This window comes from Macrosteles quadrilineatus, unplaced genomic scaffold (assembly GCF_028750875.1).
Source record: "Macrosteles quadrilineatus isolate MER2022 unplaced genomic scaffold, UCM_ALF_1.0 Scaffold_1__1_contigs__length_201487025, whole genome shotgun sequence".
NCBI lineage: Eukaryota > Metazoa > Arthropoda > Insecta > Hemiptera > Cicadellidae > Macrosteles > Macrosteles quadrilineatus.
The window spans coordinates 144,397,916-144,424,709 of record NW_026542594.1 but is presented as its reverse complement, the minus strand read 5'-3'; the positions used below and the strand labels follow the sequence as shown (position 1 = coordinate 144,424,709).

General features: G+C 34.2%; 1 protein-coding gene across 2 annotated transcripts in view; it reads right to left on the bottom strand.

Moving 5' to 3' along the window:
* Positions 1 to 23,757, bottom strand: part of LOC128986312 (rho GTPase-activating protein 11A-like) — a 46,861-nt gene extending 23,104 nt beyond the window's left edge. For both annotated transcript variants that reach the window (XM_054406630.1, XM_054406638.1), the window contains exons 1-4: positions 23,512 to 23,757; positions 10,886 to 11,083; positions 8,972 to 9,108; positions 7,631 to 7,727 (exon numbers count right to left, since the gene is read on the bottom strand). In XM_054406630.1, coding sequence (XP_054262605.1) covers positions 7,631 to 7,727; positions 8,972 to 9,108; positions 10,886 to 11,083; positions 23,512 to 23,616 — 537 coding nt within the window. In that variant the 5' untranslated portion in view covers positions 23,617 to 23,757. The remainder of the gene's footprint in view (positions 1 to 7,630; positions 7,728 to 8,971; positions 9,109 to 10,885; positions 11,084 to 23,511) is intronic.
* Between the last annotated feature and the right edge of the window lie 3,037 nt (positions 23,758 to 26,794).

The window sequence follows — 26,794 nt, the reverse complement described above, 5'->3', positions numbered from 1 at the left end:
GCCCTTAGATTCATGTGCGAACAACTACATGTAAATTTTGTAGATATAACTAGCTCTTTTGGGGAAACCCTCTAATTGGAGACAAAGCCTTGAGTGAATCTTTGGAGCTTACACTCCGGGATGACCAAACTACGAATCAAACCCGAGCAACTACAAAAACCTGTCCAAGAATGAGTAGGCCTACAACACCTGCCGGTACCAAAAATCACAAAACAACCAAAAGCCACATAACGACTGAAGATAAACCTCCAACTGAAAATCAACCAGCGGACCAACTAGTGATTGAGGACAAACCAAGCCTAGCGACTGAGGAGTCCCTTGTGACTCTGGATCTGACAGAGACTGAGGATACACTGGCAACTGCAGACTTGGCTAAAAACAGAGACCAAACTACCAAAATCCTTAACAATAGTCCAAAATCAAAAAACCCCCAAGCCTAATTGCCACAAGTGATCAAGCCCATCTTCCGTATTCTAAAAACACCAATCAACCCATAATAAATCCTGAAAATAAAAACCCCAGCCTTAAAATTTATCACCTAAATATCCAAAGAGGACTTCACAAAAAAATTGAAAAATTATTATTTTAAATCCATGAAATAAATCCAGATATACTAATAATATCAGAACATGGCCTAACAAATGAAGAACTAAAAACAGCAAATATACCTAATTATATTTTATCCTCTGATTTCTCCAGACAGATTCATAAATGGGGTGGAGTAGCAATTTATATCAAAGAAACGATGAAACACAAGCAAATTCATGAAATAAATATTCAGGATTTCACAGAAGAATTAACAATTGAAATTGCAGCAATCGAATTAGTAAAAGAACAAACTATTATTATAGGAGGATACAGATCACCTAGTGGCAATTTAAATACATTTTTTAATAGACTTTCCGATTTTTTATGAAACTTTACGCACAAGAACAAAAAAGTTATATTTATGGGAGATATAAACATTGACTACCTCAAAAAAACAAACCCTGACACAATAGAATTCTTAAATATACTAACAGAACATAACCTGAAACCTATTGAGGTTGAACCTACCAGAATAACGTCCACATCTGAGACATGTATTGATTGGTGCTGTACAAATGTTAACCTATCAAAACTTAAAGTATCATCTATCTGGAACTCAATTTCTGACCATCAGGCTTTAAAGTGTATAGTGGAAGCAGTTAAGATGAAAACCAACCCCCCCCATCAAAAGACTAACCAGAAAAATAACAACTTCAAAATTGGATGAGCTTAAAGTATCACTTGGAAATCAAGACTGGTCATACATATATACAACTCAGGATGTGAATAAAAATATAACTACCTAGTGAAAACTATCCAAGGAAAAATAGAAGAAATCATGCCCAAAACCTACAGAGCCTATAATAACAAAAATAATAAAAAAATTTTCGGAATGACAAGCTTGTAAAATTGAGATCTACTTTACGTCAGGCAGAACAAAAATATTTATTGACGAATAAAGATGAAGACAAGGAACTACACAAAAGGCTGAAAAGATACTATGACTTGGAAATTAAATTTCAAAAAAGTAACTCAATAATTGAGAAAATAAAGAATGTCCCCAATAAAAATAAAGAACTTTGGACAACCATAAATAGAGAAAAGAATCCCAATAAAAAACAAAACGAAGGGATAAAATTAATAGATGAAGACCAACTTATCAGCGACCCTACCAAGATATGTAAATTATTTAACACTCACTTCATCACTCTTGGCAAGAAAAAACCTACAGAGACACTAAATACTGATTTTGACAACCTACCGGACATGACACTACCCAAACCAGACTCTCTATCAAAATTCAAAACCATAACCAAGAAAGAGCTTGAGCAAATGATATCTAAGCTACCCCCTAAAAATTCCTCAGGGATAGATGAGATAATAAACAAAATGGTAAAGCATTGCAAAAATCAGATAGTTGAACCACTTTTAAATGTAATAAATGCATCAATTAGACAAGCAACAGTACCAGACTTAGCAAAAATAGCCTTAGTCTATCCAAAATTCAAGAAAGGAGAGAAAACAAATATATCAAACTATAGACCAATATCTATCCTTCCAACACTGTCTAAACATAGAAAAAAAGCATACATACCCAATTGATGAACTTTCTAGAAAATAATAATAAAATTACGCAATCACAGCATGGATTTCGGAATGGTAAATCCACTAACACAGCATTAGCAACCCTTTGTGATAAAATAACTGATATAAGGGAAAATAAATCTCAAGCAACCGGTATCTTCTTGGACATAGAAAAAGCATTTGACAGCTTGGACAGGAAAATTCTTATAAAAAAACTTCAACAACTTAATATCACTCATAAAGCATTAGATTGGATACAAGACTATTTAACTAACAGGAAGCAACAAGTCGAAATAGAATACACAAAGAACTACTATGAAATTAAATACAGGTCTAAACTACAGACAACCAATCAAGGAATTCCACAGGGCTCCATACTGGGCCCCCTGCTTTTCTTAACAACATACATAAATTCATTTCCCACCAATTTTACAGAAGACAGTGCCTGTATAATGTTTGCAGACGACACAACAATCATCACACCAACAGATGGTAAAAACGTAGAACTTCAAAAATCCAAAACAAACGAAACCCTACAAATCTCTACAGCTACTTGCAACAAAATAAACTTAACAATAAATAAACAGAAAACAATAGTAATAAACTTCAAACCTACAAACCATAACAATGAAAATTCAACTGCAGATGAACACTCACAAACTAACACTAAATTTCTTGGAATAATATTGGACAAAAACCTAACATGGCACGATCACCTTCTAAAACTGGGTGGAAAGCTGTCACAAGTTGTATATGCGTTAAGAAGAATTAGAAGCCTAACAAACAAAGAAATCACTATAACTGCTTATCATGCAATTTTTTCATCACATATCAGATATGACATAATAGGCCCCCAGCTCTGCAAATGAAATCCACATCGAGAAAATAATAACCTCACAGAAGAAAGCAATTCGGATAATAGAACAAATCGATCAAGATGAACCACAAGCCCACTGCAAACCTCTTTTTATCAAAAACCAAATCCTAACTGTAATATCCCTTTACCTTTTTGAAACTATTACCTCAATCAAATCAAATCCTCCCCAACTCAGAACCCAATGTCACAACTACAACATCAGAAACAAAACAAATCTAGACTTAGGGTACAATAGGCTAAACAAAACCAGCAAAACCCCAAACAACATGGGGATCAAAATGTTTAATCTCTTGCCAAAGAAACTCAAAGAAATAAATGAAAATAAAGCTTTTAAAAAACAACTCAAACAATACCTTATTGAACGACCATATTATAAATTAACTGGATTTATCAACGAACACAAATATAACCTAAACAATAAATAGGAAAGCAATGCTCAATTACACTCTCACACACATACACTATTACAAGAAAATTGACGATTCCCCTGTCAACAAGGACGGCGGAGAAGACATCGATGGTAAATGGTAAATGGGAAACAAAACTTAGTTATTTAAGCTTCAATTTGACATATAAAACGTTTAGTTACCTTGAATGGTACCCAAGCAATTATCATTTAAAATCCCGGCATTCTTTTAAAAACACCCTGTATTTTACATAACCACATTTTGACCAAGATTTTTGGTAACTGTACTTTTTCCAAGAACGAGTGTTAGCATGAGTCACTTTTACAACACAACACACCACTACTTTAAATCTTAGTTATAGTTGGTGCTGCATCTTTCTTAAGTTACAACCGTTTTAAATTTAATTGTTTTCCTTTGAGGTAGGATATATTTTGATTTTACCCATTTGTGTAGCTAAAATATTACAATACGAACGAACTTAGGGTAATATATACGAATATTGAAGCAGAAACGGTATGGATCTTAAACATAAACACATTATGTCTCTGGCCCGAAGATAAACATTTTTTAATAGCTTACAAACAAGGTTTTCACGCATTGACAGTGCTTCGATGACTGCTAACCACCGCCAATATATGGCTCATCTCCTGTGGGTACACAGGCCTACCCAACTGTCCGTAACCATATTTTGACGTTGGTTTTTGGTACTGTTACTTTTCTTTGGAACCGGTAGTAGCGAGATCCATTTTTAGGTAGCAACAAATCACTATACAACAATTAGTTATCGTTCTCGTTGCATCTTCTTTCTTACAGTCCTATTCAATTTAATTGATGTCTTACTGTATAAGTTTTGCATTTTCTGTCTGGATTCCAAAATGTTATTTCATGCTATGAAAATTTTAACAAATTTGAGTAAAACATTTTTGAGGAAACTAACATGAATTTGAATTATTTACGCTTTACATTGTTTACGTAGCCTATCAATAGTTTGTGGCCTGTTTATTGTAAATTACCAATTTAAATTGTTTTTAGTACTTCATCTATCTATAATATTAAAACGAAACAGTGTTTTTTTATTTCACGATTCTGAATCAACCACTAGACCGATTTTCATGATTTTTGTGTTGAAAGAAAGATAATTTTAGGAACTAGGGAATGTCGAAGCCATAATTTTAGTTTAGGGTCCCAGTTTTATAGAAATTAAGTTTTAATTTTTTAAAAGTCTAGCAACCGACGCTAAGATTCTAAACTAGCTTTTGGCATAAAATAATTTGCTTAACATAACAGCTGTAAACATTTAGCTTTTGTGTCACAAATTCAGCATTTGGATAAAAATGTAAAGACATACTTAGGGTTGACGTATTTATACTATGTGTAATGCTAATCATTGATACGTTCAATTCTTCTGTAAGAGGATGACAGATTAATTAAATATACATAGTAAAATACTAGGATGTTCAAATTATTTTTAAAGCAATCTTCGATTTGTTTTAGAGCAATATAATTTGTTTTAACAGCTGGTTAAATAAAAACTATGGAGCTATGAGGTTATTTTATTTACTCTTTTTTTGTCATTGATTATAGGCAATAAGTAAGATTAGTAGAGATAATTAGACCACAGTTTAAAATAGTTTAGACCAAAATTAATTAAACCACAGTACAAATCGAGGCTCTGTACACGAGTCTTAATAAAAATGGATGAATGCAAATTATTTTAATGCTCCACTTTTCAAGGAAAGATTAGAAAAATAACAATGTTTACATGTTTTAATTCTTCATGGTAGCTCTCTGTTTACAATTAATGTTTGTCTGCTTTAACTTTGTTTGGATTAGGCCCGGAAATATTGATGTCATAAAAAGAAGATCAAGAATAATCAGGAATCACGATTTTAAATAACCACCATAACCTCAGCCGGGTTTTATACAAAGATAAACAGATGGATGACATAGATTGAACACAACGTCAACATTGACCTAGGATACTGCAATTAGACAAACCATCCTTTTATGAAATCGTGTTCAGTTGTGGTTACGTTTGGGGGTGCCTATATCAGCGCCCCCAAACGTGAAAATATCACTTTTATTTCAACTATGAATATATTGTAGTTTAAATGAACTAATATGGGAAATTACGATGTACATTTATTCAATGAGGGTGGGTAATTATCAAGGATAGAACTGATAACGGTATGGATAATAAACATTGACAATTACGTCACTAGCTTTACTAGCGTGTTTACTTTTTATATTCCTGCTACATGTGACCATTTCTTTTTTTTTTAAATGAATGTTATTTGAACCAAACAGCTGTTTCCAAACAAACTGTTATTGTTTGTACTTTTCTTTGTTTACACTTATTTATTTAGCAATTAATGCAGTGAAATTGATATAAAGGATAGGTGTGACGATTAGTTTTGATGTTAGGACACCAAAGTTAAATTATGTGTACTGTGAATTTTATTGGATATTATCGTTTTATTTTAGGTCGTTTCTATTCAGACCTACTGGAAATTGTGTATGGTAGTTGTATTGTGGTGATAATAATTATGGAAGAGGCAGGTATGATATGGAAGGTGGTATCGTTGACTACGTCTATACACTTCTCAATTGACTATTACTCTCTCTACTGTAGGCTACTTATAATCAGTGTGCATCTGTGCGAATCGGCTGCAAATCTCACTTCAACGCTTTTCACATCGTAAAAATTGCAGAATTGCTGTTTTATTGTAAAATTATCGGATTTAAAATGCATATCGTATAGGCCTATGGTGGAATAAAAACATATTTGGTCACACAACATTTGTTTACAAGATGATTTTTCACATTAAAACTGCAAGAAACTTTGTCTTTATACAGTATGTGTAAACTAGCTGATCTGAATTGTACACGGTTTTAACTGACTACTGAATTCCCGTACGTAGGACGGGCTAACACCTCGTAAGTATAAAAGAGGATGTTTGTATATATATTTGGCAGTGATAAACTCAGACACCGCTGAACCGATTGCCACGAAACTTGGTACATACGTGTAGAATTTCATGGAATAGGTTTATACACCATCAATTTCGTGATCCGTCCAATCGGCTCTGCCCCAGTGGCTCTGTAGTTTCCCATGTTAACCTTATGAGAAATTGAATTAATGAATCTTAACAGCTGTTTCAATTAAACAAGTTGGTTCTGTTCTATGATGTTCAATAGCATTAAGGTTACAAGGATTACCAACAGGGTGCAGCACTATTATTTCTTTTACATTTATGGCAACAGCTAATTTGCAACCAAAAGGTGAGTGAGTATAGCGAACGAACTTCAACCTGGAGGCGAGTTAGCGAAGCGAACGAGCTAACCTGAAGGCAAGTGAGCGCAGCGAACGAGCTCCAACCTAAAGGTGACTGAGCGTAGCGAACGAACTTCAACCAGGACGTGATTGAGCCATGCGAACGAGTTCATCTCGAAAATTAAGAAGTTAAACGGGGCAAAGCCTGCGGGTTACAGCTAGTTTTATATAGTATGCTGTCATTTTGGCATTATGTTGAGTCATCTTGTGATTATGGAAAAATAAATAATTGTTATTTCAGACGGCATTATCACTGCACGATAAGTAAATATGACATGATAACATTTTATGACACTAAGATTGCAAATACTTATTTCACCTGTATTTTACTTTGGTTAAAGCATAGTAAATGTCCCAATTATATTCTGTCTTTTGTGTGTATGTTGTTAACGCATTGAAGTGATTATTTCTCAGTGTATTGCGGAAAATACAAGAGCACATTGATAATGAAAATGTTAACTGGAAAGGTAAATTTTTTTAGAACTTTGGACTGATGCCGGTTTATTGAAAGTGATAGACCGTAGGATGCCTAACTAGCGGGCTTTTACTCTAGTTATGTTGACATTGTGCAAATTGATTATCATAGCCTAACCACAATAATTATGACATTGTTAAATGTAGATACCTTGACACAGTCTAATACGGAGAACTGCAGAATGATTTGCAGAATTCTATTTTGTTTTAAGGTACGATATTTTTTTTTTAGTGTTCTGAGTTTATCCATCTAGGATCATAAATTGGTAGGTAGTATTAAGGTGTATGAATTATAAGAAAATAAAAGTTAAATAATAATATTGATAGAACTGTAAAGATATTGCTGAGCACAAATCGTGATAAAATAGTTTGATGCCAACTTAAGTGTCCATACAAATAGAGAGGTCAAAACAATCAACAAGGTACCTGCATAAGGTAGGCGAGAGTGTAGAGATACACTGAAGGAAGTATCAGCAATGCAAGAAACACAGCTTCCTTTCGCCTGTCTATGTTGTCAAAACATCTGGAAACACATAGGCTACTCTAATTATGTGGTAAAAGATGAAATTAATTATAAATCTATTAAATTGCTGATGTCAAACATGTAGAAATGAGCTAGCAGATCAAATTTAAAATTATGAATGGTAGAGTAGTAGTAATTAACCTCTCTGGAACTTAAAACTATGTCTAAATTGGCTCTCTTTATCACCAAAAATTAAAACTGTGTTTTTAATAAAAAAAAAAAAACAACTAAAAATTACAAGTTTTAAATTGCTTCAACCAAGTTGGGCTGAGGCATTGGTAAACAGAAGAAATCGTTTGTCAAGTACTTAAAGCACCAACAGTGATTTATGGAATGTTGTCCTATTTTGGATAGAAAACAAAAACCACAATTGGTGTATGTGTCAATTAATCACTAGTCATGGAGTTAGACTTTGTATCTGTTGGTAAATGAAAACAAAACAATAGGTATGGGTCATTATGTCTACCTGTAAAACCTACATTTTTAGTTGAGTATTATAATCTGAAAATTACTAATTGGTTGCATAATTCATAGAAAAATAGATTATCATTGCTAATTTCAGTTTATGTGTTTTGTACTAGACATTTTTTGGTGGATTTACTTTGAGCACAATTTAAATACAAGAAATGACAAATAAAACATAATAAAAGAGTTGATTAGTTTAAATAAGTTTTTCAAATTAAAAGTCTCGCTCACACAAAAATCATTAGGGCCTACTAAAAATTGTCAAACTGTGTTAACTGTATTTATATTTAAACCTTTAAAAAATGTGTGTAGATTTTTTAGAGTTAAATTTCCAGTGATCCAGACAAAAGCTCCAGTGATCCAGACTAACTTTCTTTATAACGGTTTGAAATGTCAATTTTATTAAATAATATAGCTGATTCTTTGGTTGAATGTTCAAGCACAGTCGAATGGTAAATAAGAAACATTTTATGGAAATAAAATGGATTTTAAATTTCATGTGATAATTCTAACCTGAAGTAAGTAAATCACACTCTAAATGGTATAGCTCTACAATCAAAATATCTAATTAGTTCTATTTGTAAATTAGTAGTTTTATTTACCTTAAAACTGTCTTAAACAAACATGGTCTTTAAAAGGTAAAGGGCTACCTCATTATTCGTTTTGCCTTGGAAAAATGGTTTGAATTCTATTAAAATGTGCAATTTGCATAGGGGTTCCCTCATACTACTAAACAGAATTTATTAATTTGGCTTAAGCAAAATGTCTTAAACAGGTACCTTTGAAGAGTATCATGGAACATGTACGGAATACATGGCTCTGGCAGTTCACGGAAGAAGAGTTTAAGCAAGTCTGCTACATCATATGCTTTTATCTCGCCACCAACTGACAATTTCCCACCATTCATAACTATCCGCTGTAAATACAAACAAAGTAGGCTACAATTGGTAAAAGGCAGGTGTGAATTTCTTAGATTACCACTAAGATATGGTAGGTATTTATTTTATAAAGATAAAATTAAATGTAAACTTTAGTTAGTGTGTTTTCTGTGTCTATGACATCACATTTCAGTTGCGATGATTGGACAGTTAGTCGACAGGCATTAATTTGTTATTTTGTTTTTCTAGTGTTGTTTTAACTTCATGGAAAACTTCAACTAGAAAGGAAAGTAAACACCATGATTTGGCACTGGGTACAATCAGAAAGCACTTTAGGTGGGATGGGGATGTTAATTAATGATTACAGATCAATAGTCAACCAAACTGCTTATTTGGTTTCTAATCAGGGACACTTTAGAAAATTATTTACAAACATTTGATTGGACTCTTCTAATTAAAATTAAAACTACATGTGCAACAGCCAGGACATCTTTACAGGGGTTGAGCTAACCACACACCAGTTATCCGTCTGTCGGCTGATCAATATCTGCACGAGATGTCCAGAGGCTGTCAATACACACCGGATCAACCGTCCAGTGGACAAGACGATCCTTGTGTCTACTAACAAGTTCCCTGTGAGATATACCGGTACTGTATTTGCAACGTACGAAAAACAACTGTATCAAAATATAAAAAATAGAGGAAAGCACAACTATACCAATACTCGGGACAAGGACATGAAATAATTGTAATCCGTTCACAAAGAAAGTATAATGTGCAAGGTATTCCAAACAGGGTGTCTACTGTTGATAACATTTTAATGGCTTTTTCAATGACTTTATGGGGGTGGTTGATGTTAAAACCTATGGTACTGATAAGACAATACTATTTATTGACTTGAACATGAGATAATCGGACATATAATATTTTGTGCTGTAACGTTTCAGCTGGTTGCTTGTTCCCAAAATATGTTCCCCCTCACTGATCCTGGATTATAAATTTAATCATTGCCTTCAGAAAGGTGCAAAACAAAAAAAAGGTCTGAGAAACTTTGTTTTAGTTAGGATGATTTTTCCCGTGACATTTGGGACCTTAAAATAAAAATCTGACACTTAAAATGAGTTGCTTTTCAGTGACTTCTGTGACCCCATAGTAAAACAGCAGTGACTTTTCCGTGATTTCCGTGACCAGTTAACACCCAGTCCAAACCAGGAAAACCCATTCAAGATTTGTTTAAATGTTCAGTTGTTCCTCATTACAGGTGACCAATAAAAACACCAATTTACATTAGAGGTATCTATTGTAAAAAAAAAAAAAAACATCATAGTCTTCAGTTAATCAATTGTTTTAAGACGGTAGTTCTCACTTCCCAGTGATATGAAGGTGTTGGATGAATTATTCAGGTCTTCAACTACTTTCACAGGTTGAAGTACAGAGGGCGAGGAGGTACTGCGAGTTGGTTGTCTGTCACGGGGTACAAGGAGAGGCTGGTAGGGATGAATTGCTGACAAAAAGACTTTGGCATTGTTGCCTACATACATTGCCCATTAATTTTGTTTTTCAGCTTACATTTTTATCTTAAAACCTTAATTTGGTAGAAACGCACTGTTGGGGCTACCAATAGGAAAAGCGGGAACATGTGGGTAGGTACACATAATTGGGCTGAATCAGCGATATCAATGTGTCGACTCACAGACAGAACTGGTGTGTGACAACCCATAAGCAGGTTTCTCGTCCTCAATAAAAGGCAGCAATGAATATTTTATGTATTGTCAAAGGAAATCGTCAAATCAACTAGGCTTACCGGTAACTTACCTTTAGTTCTTTCTGTCGCACCGCTACTCCGGACTTTCTAAAAATACCCTCAGTCTCGATCATATCCCTCAGATAATCACATGTTTCAATCACAAATGCAGGAACATTGATAAACTGGTTGTACTGTGGAAGCTTAGTCTTTTCTTGGACCAGTTTTTCAAGATGAAATTTAAAAACTCCGACTCCTTTTTTTTCTACCTAAAAAAAAAAAACAGATAAATTAAACACACCTCTATGGCAGCATAACTGCAGATTATAATTTTCAAATTTCCTTTATTAATTTTGAATATAATATACTTAAAATACCCCCTGCTGCAGCAAAACTGCAAAACTTAACAAATTTATGTTTGACTGATTGTATTTTCACTAAAATATTTCCATAAAATGTCAGATTTAACTTATTCCCTATTTAAATAACATTAGTTTAACAAGTACTTAGGTTCACTGCTTAAGGTAATGAAAGTGATTTTTAGTAAAACTTTTGGTAGGCCTAATAGAATAAAATAAAATTATTTTCCAAATCTGATTAAAATATTTTTTCACAGGTTTTTGAATTTTCTCCCTAACTATTAACATTGACTATACACAAATCTGTGCATAGTCAATGCTATTAAGCACATAATAATGTTTCTGTAACTTATTCAATTACTTTAAATGTTAAGTATACCCTACCTGGGGCTCATGGGAGGAAACACATGCCTTACCATAGAGTTCTAGGGATGTAGAAGAATTCAGGTTATCCTAAGTAATTTTAAGTCAAGTTTTTATCAACTATTAAATACAATTATTGGTTAATCCTGAATAATATGGAGAAAATAATGGGCAGGCCTACCAGTACTTAAGTAAGTATATTTTTAAAGGTAGACCTAGGCTATTAGAGACTGAACTTAACCATCAAATCAAAATAAATAACCGGTAGGAAAAACCTGAAGGACACATAGATTGGCAGGATTAAATAATACGCTTTAATCTAACTTAAACTTAAATAGCACTGACTGCTTTTATGGATATTGAAGGAAATTTTGTTAGCACAAACGTAAGCCTGATTTTATTTAAGTTTCTATCAATAAAAAGCCTCAATCAATAAGAGACCTGGGGTCAGTGGTGGCCTGATGCGGACATTATTAGTCATGGCAGGGCTCTCCCGGGAGGCATGAGGGATACAATGTACTTATCCCTCCAAGGGAAGACATTGTATATAATGTTGGTAGTTTTTGTAAGCCTAAAACAATAAATTTAGTTCTAGTTTCGACAGTTTGTCAATTTCAATGTAGGCTAACTACAAGGTTACGCCTACTTTTCGAATACCTGGCTACACAGTAGCGGCTAGTTTTTGTCGCATCCATTCACACAAGGGAGGAGTATGTATAATTACACCTGATAATTTAGATTATACCTTGTTAGATGTCTCTAGGTTTTGTATTGAAAGAATATGTGAACTGACTGCGATTAAAATAATAAAGGGAACTCTTAATATTATCTTTGTTTGTGTGTATAGATCTCGAAGCAATAAACAAAGCAACATTCTGAAATTCTTAAGTAACATTCGAGCATGTTTTGATTCCTTGAAGGATAAGAACCTATCATTTGTTGTTGCAGGAGACTTTAATATTGACTTGACCGACAAAAATTTTCCCTCCGCAAAGCTACTCATAGATCTGATGTTGTCACTCGGTCTTCGAGACACAGTTGAGTCCTTTACACAAGAGTTTCAACGCTCTAGATTATTATTTTATTTTATTATTTAATTTTATTTAATTTATTATTTATTATTAAATTATTTTATTTGGATTTTTTACTATTTAAATTTAAGTAGGCCTATTATTATAATGCATTGATTGACAAATGGGTACTTTCCTGTTAAAGGGAACATTCATTAATATCGATGATATCTTTTGATGTACATATCGATAGGCCTATTTTATTTTTTGATCCTGATACATTGATATTAACTAATTGAAACATTTCAGCTTTCAACTAAGATAAATACATATTGAAATAAAAATTTTCTAAACCAACCTAACATAGCTAACCAAACTAGCTGTACCATGTCAAAATTATGTTTTAAAAATATTCCCCACAAGCCTTTTCTGTTATCAAACGGAATTTTGAAATGGTAGAGCAAGTTTGGTTATGGCATTCTGTAAATAAATAAAACTAGAGAAGTATTTTTAAGTTAATACGGTACCAAAACCAAACTGCTAGTCCGTCTGCTACGTTAAGTTAAAGGTTAAGTATCAACAAGATGAGCAACATAGATTAGAAGAATAAAATCGTTGATTATAAAATATTATAATAGACTAGAGAATATTTCAAGTGATTCTGTAGGTAGACAATAATGTTTTCTATATATATAAGCTAAAGGGGATTTCGTCACATTATAGACAGTCTGACTAATTACATCTTAGTACTAGACATTGTAGTACATTGTAGGTACATTGTGGTACCTAGTTCATTTTCATATATTAAGGGGATATGAACTACAAAAAAAAAAAAAAAAAAACTTACCATGTGTTTTATAGGCATAAGAATAGGTATAAACATAGTTAAAAATAAATTTTTTCGTTACAGTAAGTACCGGTACCTACACCCTTAATATTTTTTGTAATTAACTAGTAGTACGCTTATTCTGCGCGTAACGGGATGAGTGAACATGAGCGCAATAATGAGAGTCCACCCACACCTAGCATACTTACCGGTGTCACTGGTGAACACAATAAAGTTATTTTTATGGGTAAATCAACCCATGAGTCGGGGCAAATAATGGTGAGTCGGTAGCGTCACGCGGACGTCGGGCCCAAGGCAGCGATGTCGTGGGTTCGGATCCTGGTCACTGCCACTAAATTTTATCAGTACAGTTCACCTTTGTACCGTACCGGCTCACCCCTTGGTTTGCTGTAAACGATCCACGCACGGGTGCTTAGTCTATGTGGACGGGCAAATGCAAGGTTAAAAGAGGCTGCCAACCTCTTAAAATAAACCAAATCTCAGTCAAAAACAATCCTAACTTCTCGTCCATTAATTAACCAAAGTCATTGGTAATATACGTAATGTATTTCCTGTTTCCCTCTCTTCTCATAGCATTTTATTATTGCAGATACATTAATCTAACTGTCACAAAGAGTTCCCACACTCTGGACTGTTCACCTTGACTACTTCCTTCACCACTTCCTACGTCGTGGACCTGTTTCCCTCTCTTCTCATAGCATTTTATTATTGCAGATACATTAATCTAACTGTCAAAAAGGGTTCCCACACTCCGGACTCGTCGCCTCGACTACTCCCTTTACCACTTCCTACGTCGTGGACCTGTTTCCCTCCCTTCCCATAGCATTTTTAGAATTTCAAATAGATTAATTTAACTTTCACAAAGGGTTCCCACACTCCGGACTGTTGACCTTGACTACATCCTTCACCACTTCCTACGTCGTAGACCTGTTTTCCTCCCCTCCTATAGCATTTTAGAATTTCAAATAGATTAATTTAACTTTCAAAAAGGGTTCCCACACTCCGGACTCGTCGCCTCGACTACTCCCTTTACCACTTCCTACGTCGTGGACCTGTTTCCCTCCCTTCCCATAGCATTTTTAGAATTTCAAATAGATTAATTTAACTTTCACAAAGGGTTCCCACACTCCGGACTGTTGACCTTGACTACATCATTCACCGCTTCCTACGTCGTGGACCTGTTTCCCTCCCTTCCCATAGCATTTTAGAATTGCAGTTACATTAATCTAACTGTCACAAAGGGTTTTTACACTCCAGAATGCTCGCCATGACTACTTCCTTTACCGCTTCCTACGTCGTGGACCTGTTTCCCTCCCTTCCGATAGCATTTTAGAATTTCAAAAAGATTAATTTAACTTTCATACAGGGTTCCCACACTCCGGACTGCTCACCTTGACTACATCCTTCACCGCTTCCTACTTCGTGGACCTGTTTCCCTCCCTTCCCATAGCATTTTAGAATTGCAGTTACATTAATCTAACTGTCACAAAGGGTTTTTACACACACTCCGGACTGCTCTCCTTGACTACTTCCTTCACTATTTCCTTCACTACTTCCTACATCGTAGACCTGTTTCCCTATCTTTCCATAGCATTTAAGTATTACAGATACGTTAATTTAACAGTCATAAAGGGTTTCCGTACTCCTTTCTTTTCACTGCTCACCTTTCCGCTTCCTTTACCACTCTCTACGTTGGGGACCTGTTTCCCCCCCCCCCCCCCTTCGCATACTATTTTAGTATTAAAATATACCAACATCTTTGAATATTTAATATTCAATGCCAACATTAAATTGAATAATGTAAAAAGCTGCTTTGTTCTAAATACATATATACCTTTATAGGCTACTTTTAATTTTAAGGTGAATTTTAATACTGAACATAAACGGTACCGGTATATAACTTCCGACTAATATTGTTAAGTTCAATTTATTATTCTGAAAGTTGTTAAAATTTAATTTTAGCTTAAATAACATTATTCTGAAAGCTGTGAAATTATAATGATATATATTCATAGACGCCAAACTGTTTACTCCATGAATAAAAGAGCTTAGAGCAAAAGTCGTTCTCTCTGTCTTAAGTAGACAACAAAATTGCGGTGGGGCACACGGAAGATTTCTCAGGTGCCGTTTTACGTCACTAACTGCTGCGTCTGAAGAAACAGTCAATTTTATAATTTTTCTATTATTAAATTAAACTGTCATAACCTAACCAAACGTGCTGATAATGAAAAAATCGAATGAAGGTTTACTAATCTAAAAAATAGTTTTGTTCATAAAATAAAATTATAAATGCCTAAAATTCAACTTTATAATTTTTTAATTTAATTTGATTTAATTTTTAATTATAAAATTAAACTAACCAAACCAACCAAACTTGCTGATATAAAAAAAATTTTGACAAAAAGTTAATGCTACCAGCGGGATTCGAACCCGGTTCATTCGGATTATCGGCCCGACACGCTAGCCACTACACCACAGAGGCCGATGGCTCAATTCCGTATCGTTTTGGTAATAGTGTTCCCTCGACTGACGTCAGCAGTTAGTGACGTCAAACGGCACCTGAGAAATCTTCCGTGTGCCGTTTCGACAAAATTGTTGGTCACAAAACGTAAACAAATAAAAAGAAGAAGAAGGTAGCTCCTAATGTTATTCTTATGGGACAAATTTTAAAATGTTTTTAAGTATTTTATAATTACTACTGAGCGGAATCGTCTAGAATTTTAATGGTGTTTTTACACTGGTGTCATAACTATTTGTGCAAAATTTGAACGCTATAAGTGCAACGGTTCTTCAGTTTTAGGTGCGAACACAGTCACACACATACTCCAGCGGACAAATTTTCTCCGACTCCGCTATACACGATACATAGATTCGATCACTTCGTTCACTCATCTACTACATTTGATATAACTTCAGTTCTAATTATTAGATTTTAATCATTAAACCATCAGTTTGCGGGAATAATGCCCTCTCAATATTTAGATAGGTACCTATAATTATAACAGTAACTATCTTGATTTATTACTTTTTTATGGGTCATTTTGTAATTAAAAAAAAAGAAATTAGTTTTCTGTGGAAATAAAAAAATCTTTTTCACTTTAAATTAGACATACATTTACAATTCCACTTAATTATTTAGATAATAACTTTCTAAACACTTGGTAAAAATTTGAATCATGTAACTTAGTAGGGTATAGGTGAGAAGGTGCCATAGCACCGAATCCAATAGTGCCGAATCATGTTTTTAGTCAAAATTTGCCAAATTTCACGTTCGACGCTGTTGCATTTTAAATTCCAATAGCGCCGAAAGAGATGTTTGTGTAACAGAGCCGATAGATTTATTTTAAAATCCAATACCACCGAACGAAAACTAAAAATGAGTAAGAGTACCGAATTCAGCATCATTCCATTAGCTCTGAAATCAAAATAAATCCAACAGTGCCGAATCCCAACGCTTTAAATTGTTTCGGCTCTATTGGACGTTTGAATCTTTCTTTCGGCGTTGTTACACGATTTTGCCAACAAAATCCTTGACAGCCGAACAATAGAACCCCCACCAATCTTCTCCCACAACTCCATCCGACTGGTTTTTGGTTGGCTGATCTACACCCAATGAAGTTTCAAGAATGCATACGTGGCCATCGTTGCCACCTCCACCACTGCCCAGTAGAATCGTCCCGGACACTGCTGCCCCTAGCGGATTTCTCTGGATCTAGGCTAGCCATACGAGTACTAGAGTGGCAATCCCTATCCTTTCAACAGTAGAGGACACATGTGCTGAAGCCACCTTCTGTGTTAAGCAGAGGTGCAATTGACAGCTCCACTGCCCGCGGCGACCACAATATTTTTAATTCGCCGTGATTCATTAACACCGTCAAAACGACCACTTAAAGTGGAGATAAAATTCTGAAGTTTTGAGGTATTAAATAAAAATATATCACCTTAGTAATATTGTTTTCGAATTATGTAAATTGAAATTTTAACCCATTTTAAAAAGTATATAAATATGTAGCAAAACAAGGTTGTGTTAAATGTGGGACATAAAAAAGTTGGTCTGCTGATAAGTTTTTAATTTTTTGGTCAGGGGATTTCCGTCAGCGAGAAAGTTGTTCAAAATGAACTTAATTTCATCTTTTACGTTTACATTTTTTTGTAGAACCTTTAGGTTAGCCTTCAGGCAGGTGTAAAGTGAGAAGTTAAATTCTCCACCAAACTCGGCCGCCGGCCGCTGGCCATCGCTGCACGGGAGCCGGATTTAAATTAATTACTTTAATTGCATGCTGCATTAAATTTTTTTGTCGATTAATAAAGGCATTTTCTCCTGTTTTTAACAATAGCTATTGATAAACAACAAGTTATTGAGTAACAATGGTTATTGACGATTCGGAATCAATCCATCACTAAAGATAAAATCAACCATTAATACATCTTTCTAGGCAATCAAAAAATTCACAGTTTAGAAAGCGAATTGTTCTTTAATTTGAATTTTCTAAACATAGCACTTCAGTTAAAAAAAAGTTACCGTGTTTTATATCTTCTGTTAACCATACTCTCAATGCCAAATAAAAAAATATACCTTTGTTGAAAAAAATATCATTTAAAAGTGATAATGTGAATATTTTTATTAGTTGTGTAATATTTGAGTTCACTCTTTTAAACTCATCGGAAATTCGAACAAAATTCATTGCAAATTCATTGGAAATTCATCGGAAATTCATCGGAAATTAAAACTCATCGGAATGGTGAGTCGGTGGCTCAGTTGGTAGCGTGGCGGACTTTGGGCCCAAGGCAGTAGTGTCGTGGGTTCGTATCCTGGTCACTGCCACAAACTTAGTACAGTTCACCTCTGTACTGTACCGGCTCACCCCTTGCTTTGCTGGATAAGTTCCACGCACAGATCTGTAGTCTATGTGAACGGGCAAATGCAAGGTTAAAAGAGGCCGCCAACCTCTTTAAAAAATATGACATTTGTTTTTAAATAAGTTATTTGTTATAACCCCTTTACTTCTTTGCAATTGCTCGATTTCGAGCAACATGTACACTAGTTAAGTTTTATTTTCCTTAACTAGTATTTACCTTATTTTCCTTAAGGCTTTTTCAAACGATATTTCACCCAGTTGTAAGAGTCTTTCTCTGATATTTGAGTCATATAAGCCTCTGACGAATTAAGCACTAGCATAAGGCTTATAACTGATTTTGTGCATTTTCCGTCTTTACTACCAGATTTGAAATCTGCTGAACAAGCCAGTTGTTTGAGGACCGTAATATAATTTGTTATTGATTCATTCCTATCTTGTAAACGTGATAAGAATTTGTGCTGTTCTGTAAGTATGTTCTTCTTTGGGCTTAGGTGCTCATTTAGTAATAACCGTAACTCTTGGTATGTTTTTGAGTCTGGTTTGTCTGGAGATGTTAGACTGCAGATCAGATTGGAATGCTTAGCGCCTAAGCAATTGATTAAAAACAAACCTTTCAAGTGTTCAGTCTCTGAATCATTGTCCGTCAATCCTTTTATTTAAAAAAAAATATTTCTAAACGCTGAGTGTAGCTTTCAATGTTTCCTTATCTTCATCATAAGCATCAAACTTTAATGCATTGCTTTGTAGTAGTTCCTTGGTACTTTGTCTTGATCTAGGCTGTTCTGTTTGTTGACTTGTTTGTTGTGTCATTACTGTCATAAATTTGTTTAAGGTAGATATAAGGCCTTGTATTTCAGTCATTTCCTTCATCGTCACTAAATTATTAGGTATAAATTCGTACAAAATATATGGAACACAACTATTGAATCATGTTTATTTCTTTATAATGAAAATTAAACATTGAATTATTTACAATATTAATCCAGTCATATTATAAATATTAAAATTAAATTAGAGAGTTTTAAATATATAACAGCGGGCTAGATTTCCATAAGAGGTAAAAAATAATAAAATTTCTATGCAATATAAATTTAGGACATTTTCTAACAGTTATAGGAGCCATTTTTGAAATCAATGTGCTCAAAGGTTGCTCGTATTATATAGTATAGACAAAAATACAGTAAGCTTAAACAAAACTATGGGTTCATAAGTGACTAACAATGATTAACGATCATTCGCTGATACAGACAAACGGAGATTGAAGCATAGACGAACATTTTAATAAAGCTATTTTCAAAATGTTATTTTCTAATAAATTTTTAAACTAACTTCCCAATGAGCTGAAACTTGAAACATAGCTCACAACTGTTACAACGTTTTTAATAGCTCACTTTTTTGTCTGTTCGGTACAAATTTTACAATCGATTTTAAACTAATTTCTCGATGAGCTAGACTTTAAACTTAAAACAGCTCACAAATGGATGACAATGCAATATTAAATCATTTTCTTTTCATATTTCCCTTGGGCTATTGTTATTGCAACAACACATAAGTGTAGTGTATACACTAAGATTCGGTGACTATTGGTGCACAGTGGCATCTTACTACTGAGTGAATGGATGCAGTTTGAGACTAGGCCGCTTTTATACTCTGCGGCACGCCGCTGCGTTCGACGGCCCTTAAGTGCATTGAGTTGAATGGGTGCTTTTATACTCTGCGGCGGCTACCACACGCCGCTGCGGCTGCCTGTATGCACGACGGCGCACCTACGAGCCGCAGAAGCCGCACGCCTCTAGGTGCATTAAATTTGGGAGTTTTTATACTCTGTGGTGTGCTGCAGCGGCGCTGTTTAATGCTGAAAACTCATCAAAAGAAACTCAGCACAACACTGTGTACTGACTTGCTTTCCTCTATTTCACTTCCCGTTCCCGTCGTAGGTCCTTTTGTTTCTTTTGTTTTATCTGAGAATCAGTTTCAAGTTTTGTGCGTGTAAAATGACGGATCCTATTGCGATTGAGTCAATATTGGACAGCTTATTGACAAAATCAAATCTAGGCCAAGTTTGCAGTAATGTTCATAAGACGAATAAACGATGTGTAGGCTACCATCATTACTCACTACAAATCAACACTTTGACAGCTAATTTTTCCTAATTTTTTGCTATCTGTAGCTTTACTTAATGTAAAATGGTGTTTGCCGTTGGTGTTCAATAAATAAATAAAAAAATAAACACTAGTGGCGTGGTTAATAGAAATTCCTTAGTTGGTAGCCCTCATACCGCAACCAATGCCATGGCCACCGCACAAGCATGCTGCGACCGCCGTCTAACGCAGCCGCGTTGCATTGCAACTGTCTCACTGTCTGTCACTCTTTCACTCCTGTGAGGTGCTAGGGTGGGGAACTGTGGGCGGAGGCTTTGAGCACCGACGCCATGTTGTTTTAATCACCCCTCCTCACTCCTCCCATTTGAAAAGGGGGAGAATGTTCTATTGTTCGTCACTAATGGACTGTTGCCACATTCTTTCGGCTCTGAAACCCAAACATCTGTTTCGGTGCTGTTGGATTTTAAAATCCGGCAACGTCGAACGTGATATTTGACAATATGACACCAAAAACCTGATTCGGCACTGTTGGATTCGGTGCTATTGCACTCGATTTTAAAAAGGATATACAGTTCGGTACTATTGGAACCCGAACAGTTTTAAATCCACTAGTGCCGAATTGTTTTTGATAGCGTCCAACAGTGCCGAAAGAAGTTTTAAATCGTCCAACAGCATCGAACGAGTTCGGCACTATTGCATTCGGCACTATTGGACTTATTTTGCTTTCGGTACTAATGGATTCGGTACTAATGGACCACACCGGTATAGGTAAACCATTTTGAAGATTTATTGTTTATGCAAGCATTTTATTATTATTTATTATATTATTATGTAATTATTACTTAATTATTATATTATTAATATTAATAATAATGATAATTATTATGATTATTACTAAAATAAGTCAATGACCGGATTTTTTTTAAATATTCCCGGATTTTTCTCTAGCCTATATAAGTTAGCCTAAGCACTAAAAAAAAATATTTTTTTATTTTTGACCAATTTTTCTTATTTTTTACATTATAAATAATAAATAATAGACAAATTTAAAAAATCACTTTTTTGAAAAAAAAATTGATTAGGCCTATTTTACTGCCATATCCCCTTAAGGGGAGACTGAACTTTGTTTGTCTTAAAAAATTAAATATTTGTTTTTCGTCTAAAATTAATCTGCGTTTCTTCCTGAGTAAGAAAATATAGGTATATATATATGTCTATATATATATATATACATATATACAAATTTTAACGAATAGTGTTTTTGGCCTTTAGGGACACCAAAATGAAAAAGTATATCGGTCCCGGGTCTTGGTCTTACCATGCCACCTACGGTAATAGCTACTTCCCTATAGGGAAATTCGCTAAAACAAACTTTCGGAAAAACACACTTAAAGCTTTGCAGCACACACTCAAAGCCATAAGAATAATGTGGCCGAAACCTCGGTAGAGTTAGCTTTGTTTACTTATTGTTATCATAAAAAAGCTTTCTAATATTCTAAGTATTCAATTTGGTTTAAAGGTGTAAAGCGGGATAAACTTGAATGAGTTCGCGAACCAGCACGATCGGACCATGGGAACGAGGCTTTAAAGAGCTTAAAAAAACAAATAATTTAGCATATAAAAGTATTTTTGTTCGATTATTAGTAACGGAGAAAATTTAAAAAATTGTAAATTTAAAATTCCCATGTTATTCTTATGGAGAATATTGTCAAATGTTGTAGTTTGCTTGTTTATGGATATATTTTGATCAAACTTGGAAAATTTATTTATTTTGTAGGCCTACCTACTAAGCTATCAATATTTTACTCAAAAACACACTTTATTAGTTTCCTTGTAGCAGAAAATCTATAGGTACTCGTTAAACCTAATGTTATTAAAATACTATAGCCTACTTATTTAACTGAAAATCAATTCAGACAAATGGAAATTCGCTTAGTCGGCAGGTTTGCTGCGGCAGGGGTATTTTTATCTTTAGGTACACATAGTTCAAAATCTGTAATAGGAATAGGCCTACATAAAAACTTAAAATTTTGCATGCATTAGTCTGGGTACTTGGTGAGTAGGCCTACAATAAACCAATCATATATTGATTAGTTATAAATTTTCATTTAAAAAATAATTTATTTTTATTTTTAGAATATCACATAAAAATTTGTATTTTTTAAATGATTGAAAATAATTTGTATAAGTTATTGATATATTTCTTTAAAAAGTGGTTTTTTTAACATAAAGATATGGATGTGATAATTAAGTGTGTGCAAAAAATCAGTATGATAGGTTTATTAGTTTTCGTGCTATATGTACCTACTTGAACTTGAAGAAAATATCCATTTAAAAAGCATTGAACCAGAAAATATCCATTTAAAAAGCATTGAACCAGAAAATATCCATTTAAAAAGCATTGAACCAGAAAAGGTACAGTCTCCCCTTAAGGCATGTCAGGGTGGTTGGTCGAGCTTTATGCGAATTCATGACTGCATTTGTGTTTTGAAGTTAACTTAGGTTAGATTAGGAAGGTAAAGTTTAGGTTACAATGAATCGAGTTGTTAGTTTATGTTATTTACAGACTGTTTTTGACAATTAAGTTAATGCCCTGTGGAGCAAAACACCGTAAAGTACTATTTCAAAAATGCTTGCACCAGAATATGTCAGAAAGCAGCAGATTGCAAACAATCGAACAATCCTGATTATACGTTAGTAACTTACTGTAATGAAGCTCAAAAAACGAATTGTTTGTTGAGGAGAAAATTAATTCTAACATCAATTAAGTTATATCGAACATTGTAGTTGATAGGCGAAACTTCCAGAGAACACAACTGAAAGTAGATGCCTAGGCCTAGGCTAATTTACGTCATTGTTTGCTAGACCTATGCCACAAGGGTCATTGTACATGCTGTCATAAGGGTATGCCGAGGTTATGGTAAGTGAATGACACAGTATAAACGTGAACTAAGGGCGATAAGTAGGCTAAGTACATAAGTTAACTTACATGAATTCTTAGAACATAGGCCTAGGTTAAGCCAACCAAAAATAACTAGGCCCTACATAGTTTTTTTTAAAGCTGTGTTTTTTATAAACGTACTGCTCTCGGTAAAATATTTCATTGTTAAGGTCTAAATTAAAAACAAGTTACATGCTATTGGATTAATCTACTTACTGTTTTGAGATCAAACTTTTTACTTCTCAATTTTACACCCCACTTTTTGAGCAGTTTATATGCTTCTCCTTTAACTTCCTCAACATCACATTCAGCAATAAACATTGTAGGTTTTAAAAGCTAACATTGATAGTCTATATTTTTAAAGAAAATGCAATTAAAAAGATAGAATAGTATAAATAAATAAAGACGATATAAAAGATCTACACATAGTTGTTATTAGTTAGTTGCTTTAGTTCACCGTTGTTGTCTGTTGTCTGTTGATGACATTCAGACATATTTGAATTCCAATTTCCTTGTCTTCTTTTTTTCTCTTTTTCTTTTTGCTTTTCAGCAGGCTTCAATAGACATCATGTAACGCTACAAACCTATGAATTGATAAGATAATATCAATACTATAGATTATTATTTTATTATTTTGAAAACTGAGTTTATTAATAAACTTTGCCTATTAGACACAGTAAAAAAAAAACTTAAATTTACGATATAAATAACATGTAACATAGATTAAAAACGTTGTCCATATAAATGATTTTGAATGATTTTACATGATTCTTTTAACACTTTTATGACTATTTCATTTTTTAATTTTGATGGAAGATTATAAATATAAGATTTTAAAGCTTGGTTACTGGGCTATGAAAACATTGACTCCACTTTAAATGTACAAAAATAGATTTTCAATGTTTGATTTTCAATCCTTTAATAAATTGATGTTTATTTTTTTTTTAAATTTAAATGTATAATACGCAAATTAATGAGCTGGTGTCACCTGTCTGTCGTGTTATCTTACGGGATGTCTAGAAATAGAGCTAGACGACACTACTTGCAACGTTGCCAATTCTAACAGGCCGCAGCTGGAGTTAAATGTGGCCACAGCTGCAGCTATAACTCAACCTCATTTTTATCACAGGCTGCAGTGCGACCGCTCGATTATACTCCCTTGTAGGGAATGTTGAGGGCAACAGAGCAAATGGGGCAAAGTATAAAGAGTCTTCAGAAAAATTAGTTTTTGATCTCATACACGCACCATGCATTAGTGCCCGTTAATAACGGTTCAATAACGGGCCATATAAAATAATAATAATAACCGTTCAATAAAACGGTTCAATAACTCGTTTATTTAAACAAAAGTAACGAATACAAATTTGCATTAGTCATGTCAAACAAAATATATCTTTACGTATAAAATTAAAATAAAACAATTGTGCTTTAATCAAACTAGATTTACGAGTGACGATCTTCTTCGAACTTAATTAAAATTAAACCCACCAGTCGTAAAATTAAATGATACGATAGTTTGTAGGTTAGTTCACTTGTTATTGTCCCAAAAGTATTATTACTTACTGTAAATTGCGTCGATATGGTAGTGATCATTAAAAGTTGAATGTCAATGAGTTTAAAAACAACACTGCACAAGTAAAATAAAATAATATTAAAATTTCAGGAGACTCTAATATTTTCAGGAGAATCTTGATTGCTGCAGTGAGTCGCTCCAGTCCCCAGCTACTAACCCTATTCCGAAAAAGAAAGGTGGCCGTGCTGCAGCTCGTGTGATTTTGCTGAAGACAGATTTCAGTTTAGATTTATGGGCATATGTAAATGGATTTTAAAGTACTTGGCTTATTAGCGAATTTCCCTATAGGGAAGTAGCTATTACCGTAGGTGGCACGGTAAGACCTAGACCCGGGACCAATTTACTTTTTCATTTTGATGTCCCCAGAGGCCAAAAACGCCATTCATTAAAATTTTTATATATGTATATATATATATATATATATATAGATTTATATATATATATATACGTCCGTGAACGCGATAACTTGAGTAATTTTGGTCCGATTTTGATGAAATTTGGTTTAAATGTGTAAAGCGGGATAAACTTGAATGAGTTCGCAAACCAGCATGATCGGACCATGGGAACGGGGCTTTACGGGGGGTTTTATGGGGTAAAAATTGGTTTTTCTCACTTTTGACCCTTAAAACACAAAATTTCCCAATTTCTCTTTAGACCTTTTTAAAGAGCTTAAAAAAACAAATAATTTAGTATATAAAAGTATTTTTGTTCGGTTATTAGTAACGGAGAAAATTAAAAAAATTGTAAATTTAAAATTCCCATGTTATTCTTATGGAGAATATTGTCAAATGTTGTAGTTTGCTTGTTTATGGATATATTTTGATCAAACTTGGCAAATTTATTTATTTTGTACTAAGCTATCAATATTTTACTAAAAAACACACTTTATTAGTTTCCTTGTAGCAGCAAACCTAGGTACTCGTTAAACCTAATGTTATTCAAATATATTTAACTGAAAATCAATTCAGACAAATGGAAATTCGCTTAGTCGGCAGGTTTGCTGCGGCGGGGGTATTTTTTAACTCCAAATTCTAAAACTTACCCAACCCAGGCTGGTTCCAAAGTTCCAGTAGTTGATCTGGATTTAATCGATGTCAACATTAGCTGCATGATTGTTTACTCCAGCCAGCCTTCTTTGGAGATGGAAAGAAAGAGTTCCCGCCATTTCGTAGTGTGCCATCATTGCCATGCCAGTTAGAAGTGCGATGCGATGCGATACAAACAAAACATATCGAAGGCAAATATCGTATTGGATTATTGGAATGGAAAGTCGAAAGTCGAAAACTTTTGAGGAGGAGAGGAAAGTGACGCACAAGTCATGAGTGTCAGTGTGGACTGTACACAGCTACAGCTTCATCTAGAAATGCATGCAAGTGAGGGGTTGAATCGAATCGAAAGCTGTGAAAGGCACGTTGAATAATTAAATTGAAAGTGAACGAGGAGGGGTAGGCCTAGACTTGGACATTTGCATTGCTTCTATTAATGATCGACGATCCGTTCCGATCCGATAGCACTGTATCGCACAAAGCAAACTAATTTAATAGTGACTAACTATTTCACTTTAAGTCACATTTAATTTTTATAAATCTCAACTCAACATACTCTCTTGTAAAATGGCGTTTGCCGTGCATGTAAACTTTAAGTAACATTTAATTTTTATAAATCTCAACTCAACATACTCTCTTGTAAAATGGCGTTTGCCGTGCATGTAATAAATAAAAAAATAATTAGTCTTTCGAAAGCCGAGTTCGATATGCAATTATACAGAAGTAGTACAGAACTAGAACTACTGAATCGAATATTGGCCTTTCGGTTGTCGGTTCGGTTCTCGTTCTCAGCTGCAGCTCCAGCTCGAGCATCGAGCTCGGTTCGGTTTGGTTTTTGTTTATAGGTTAGCCGTATTCAGCCAAGCCAACGTCCAACGTC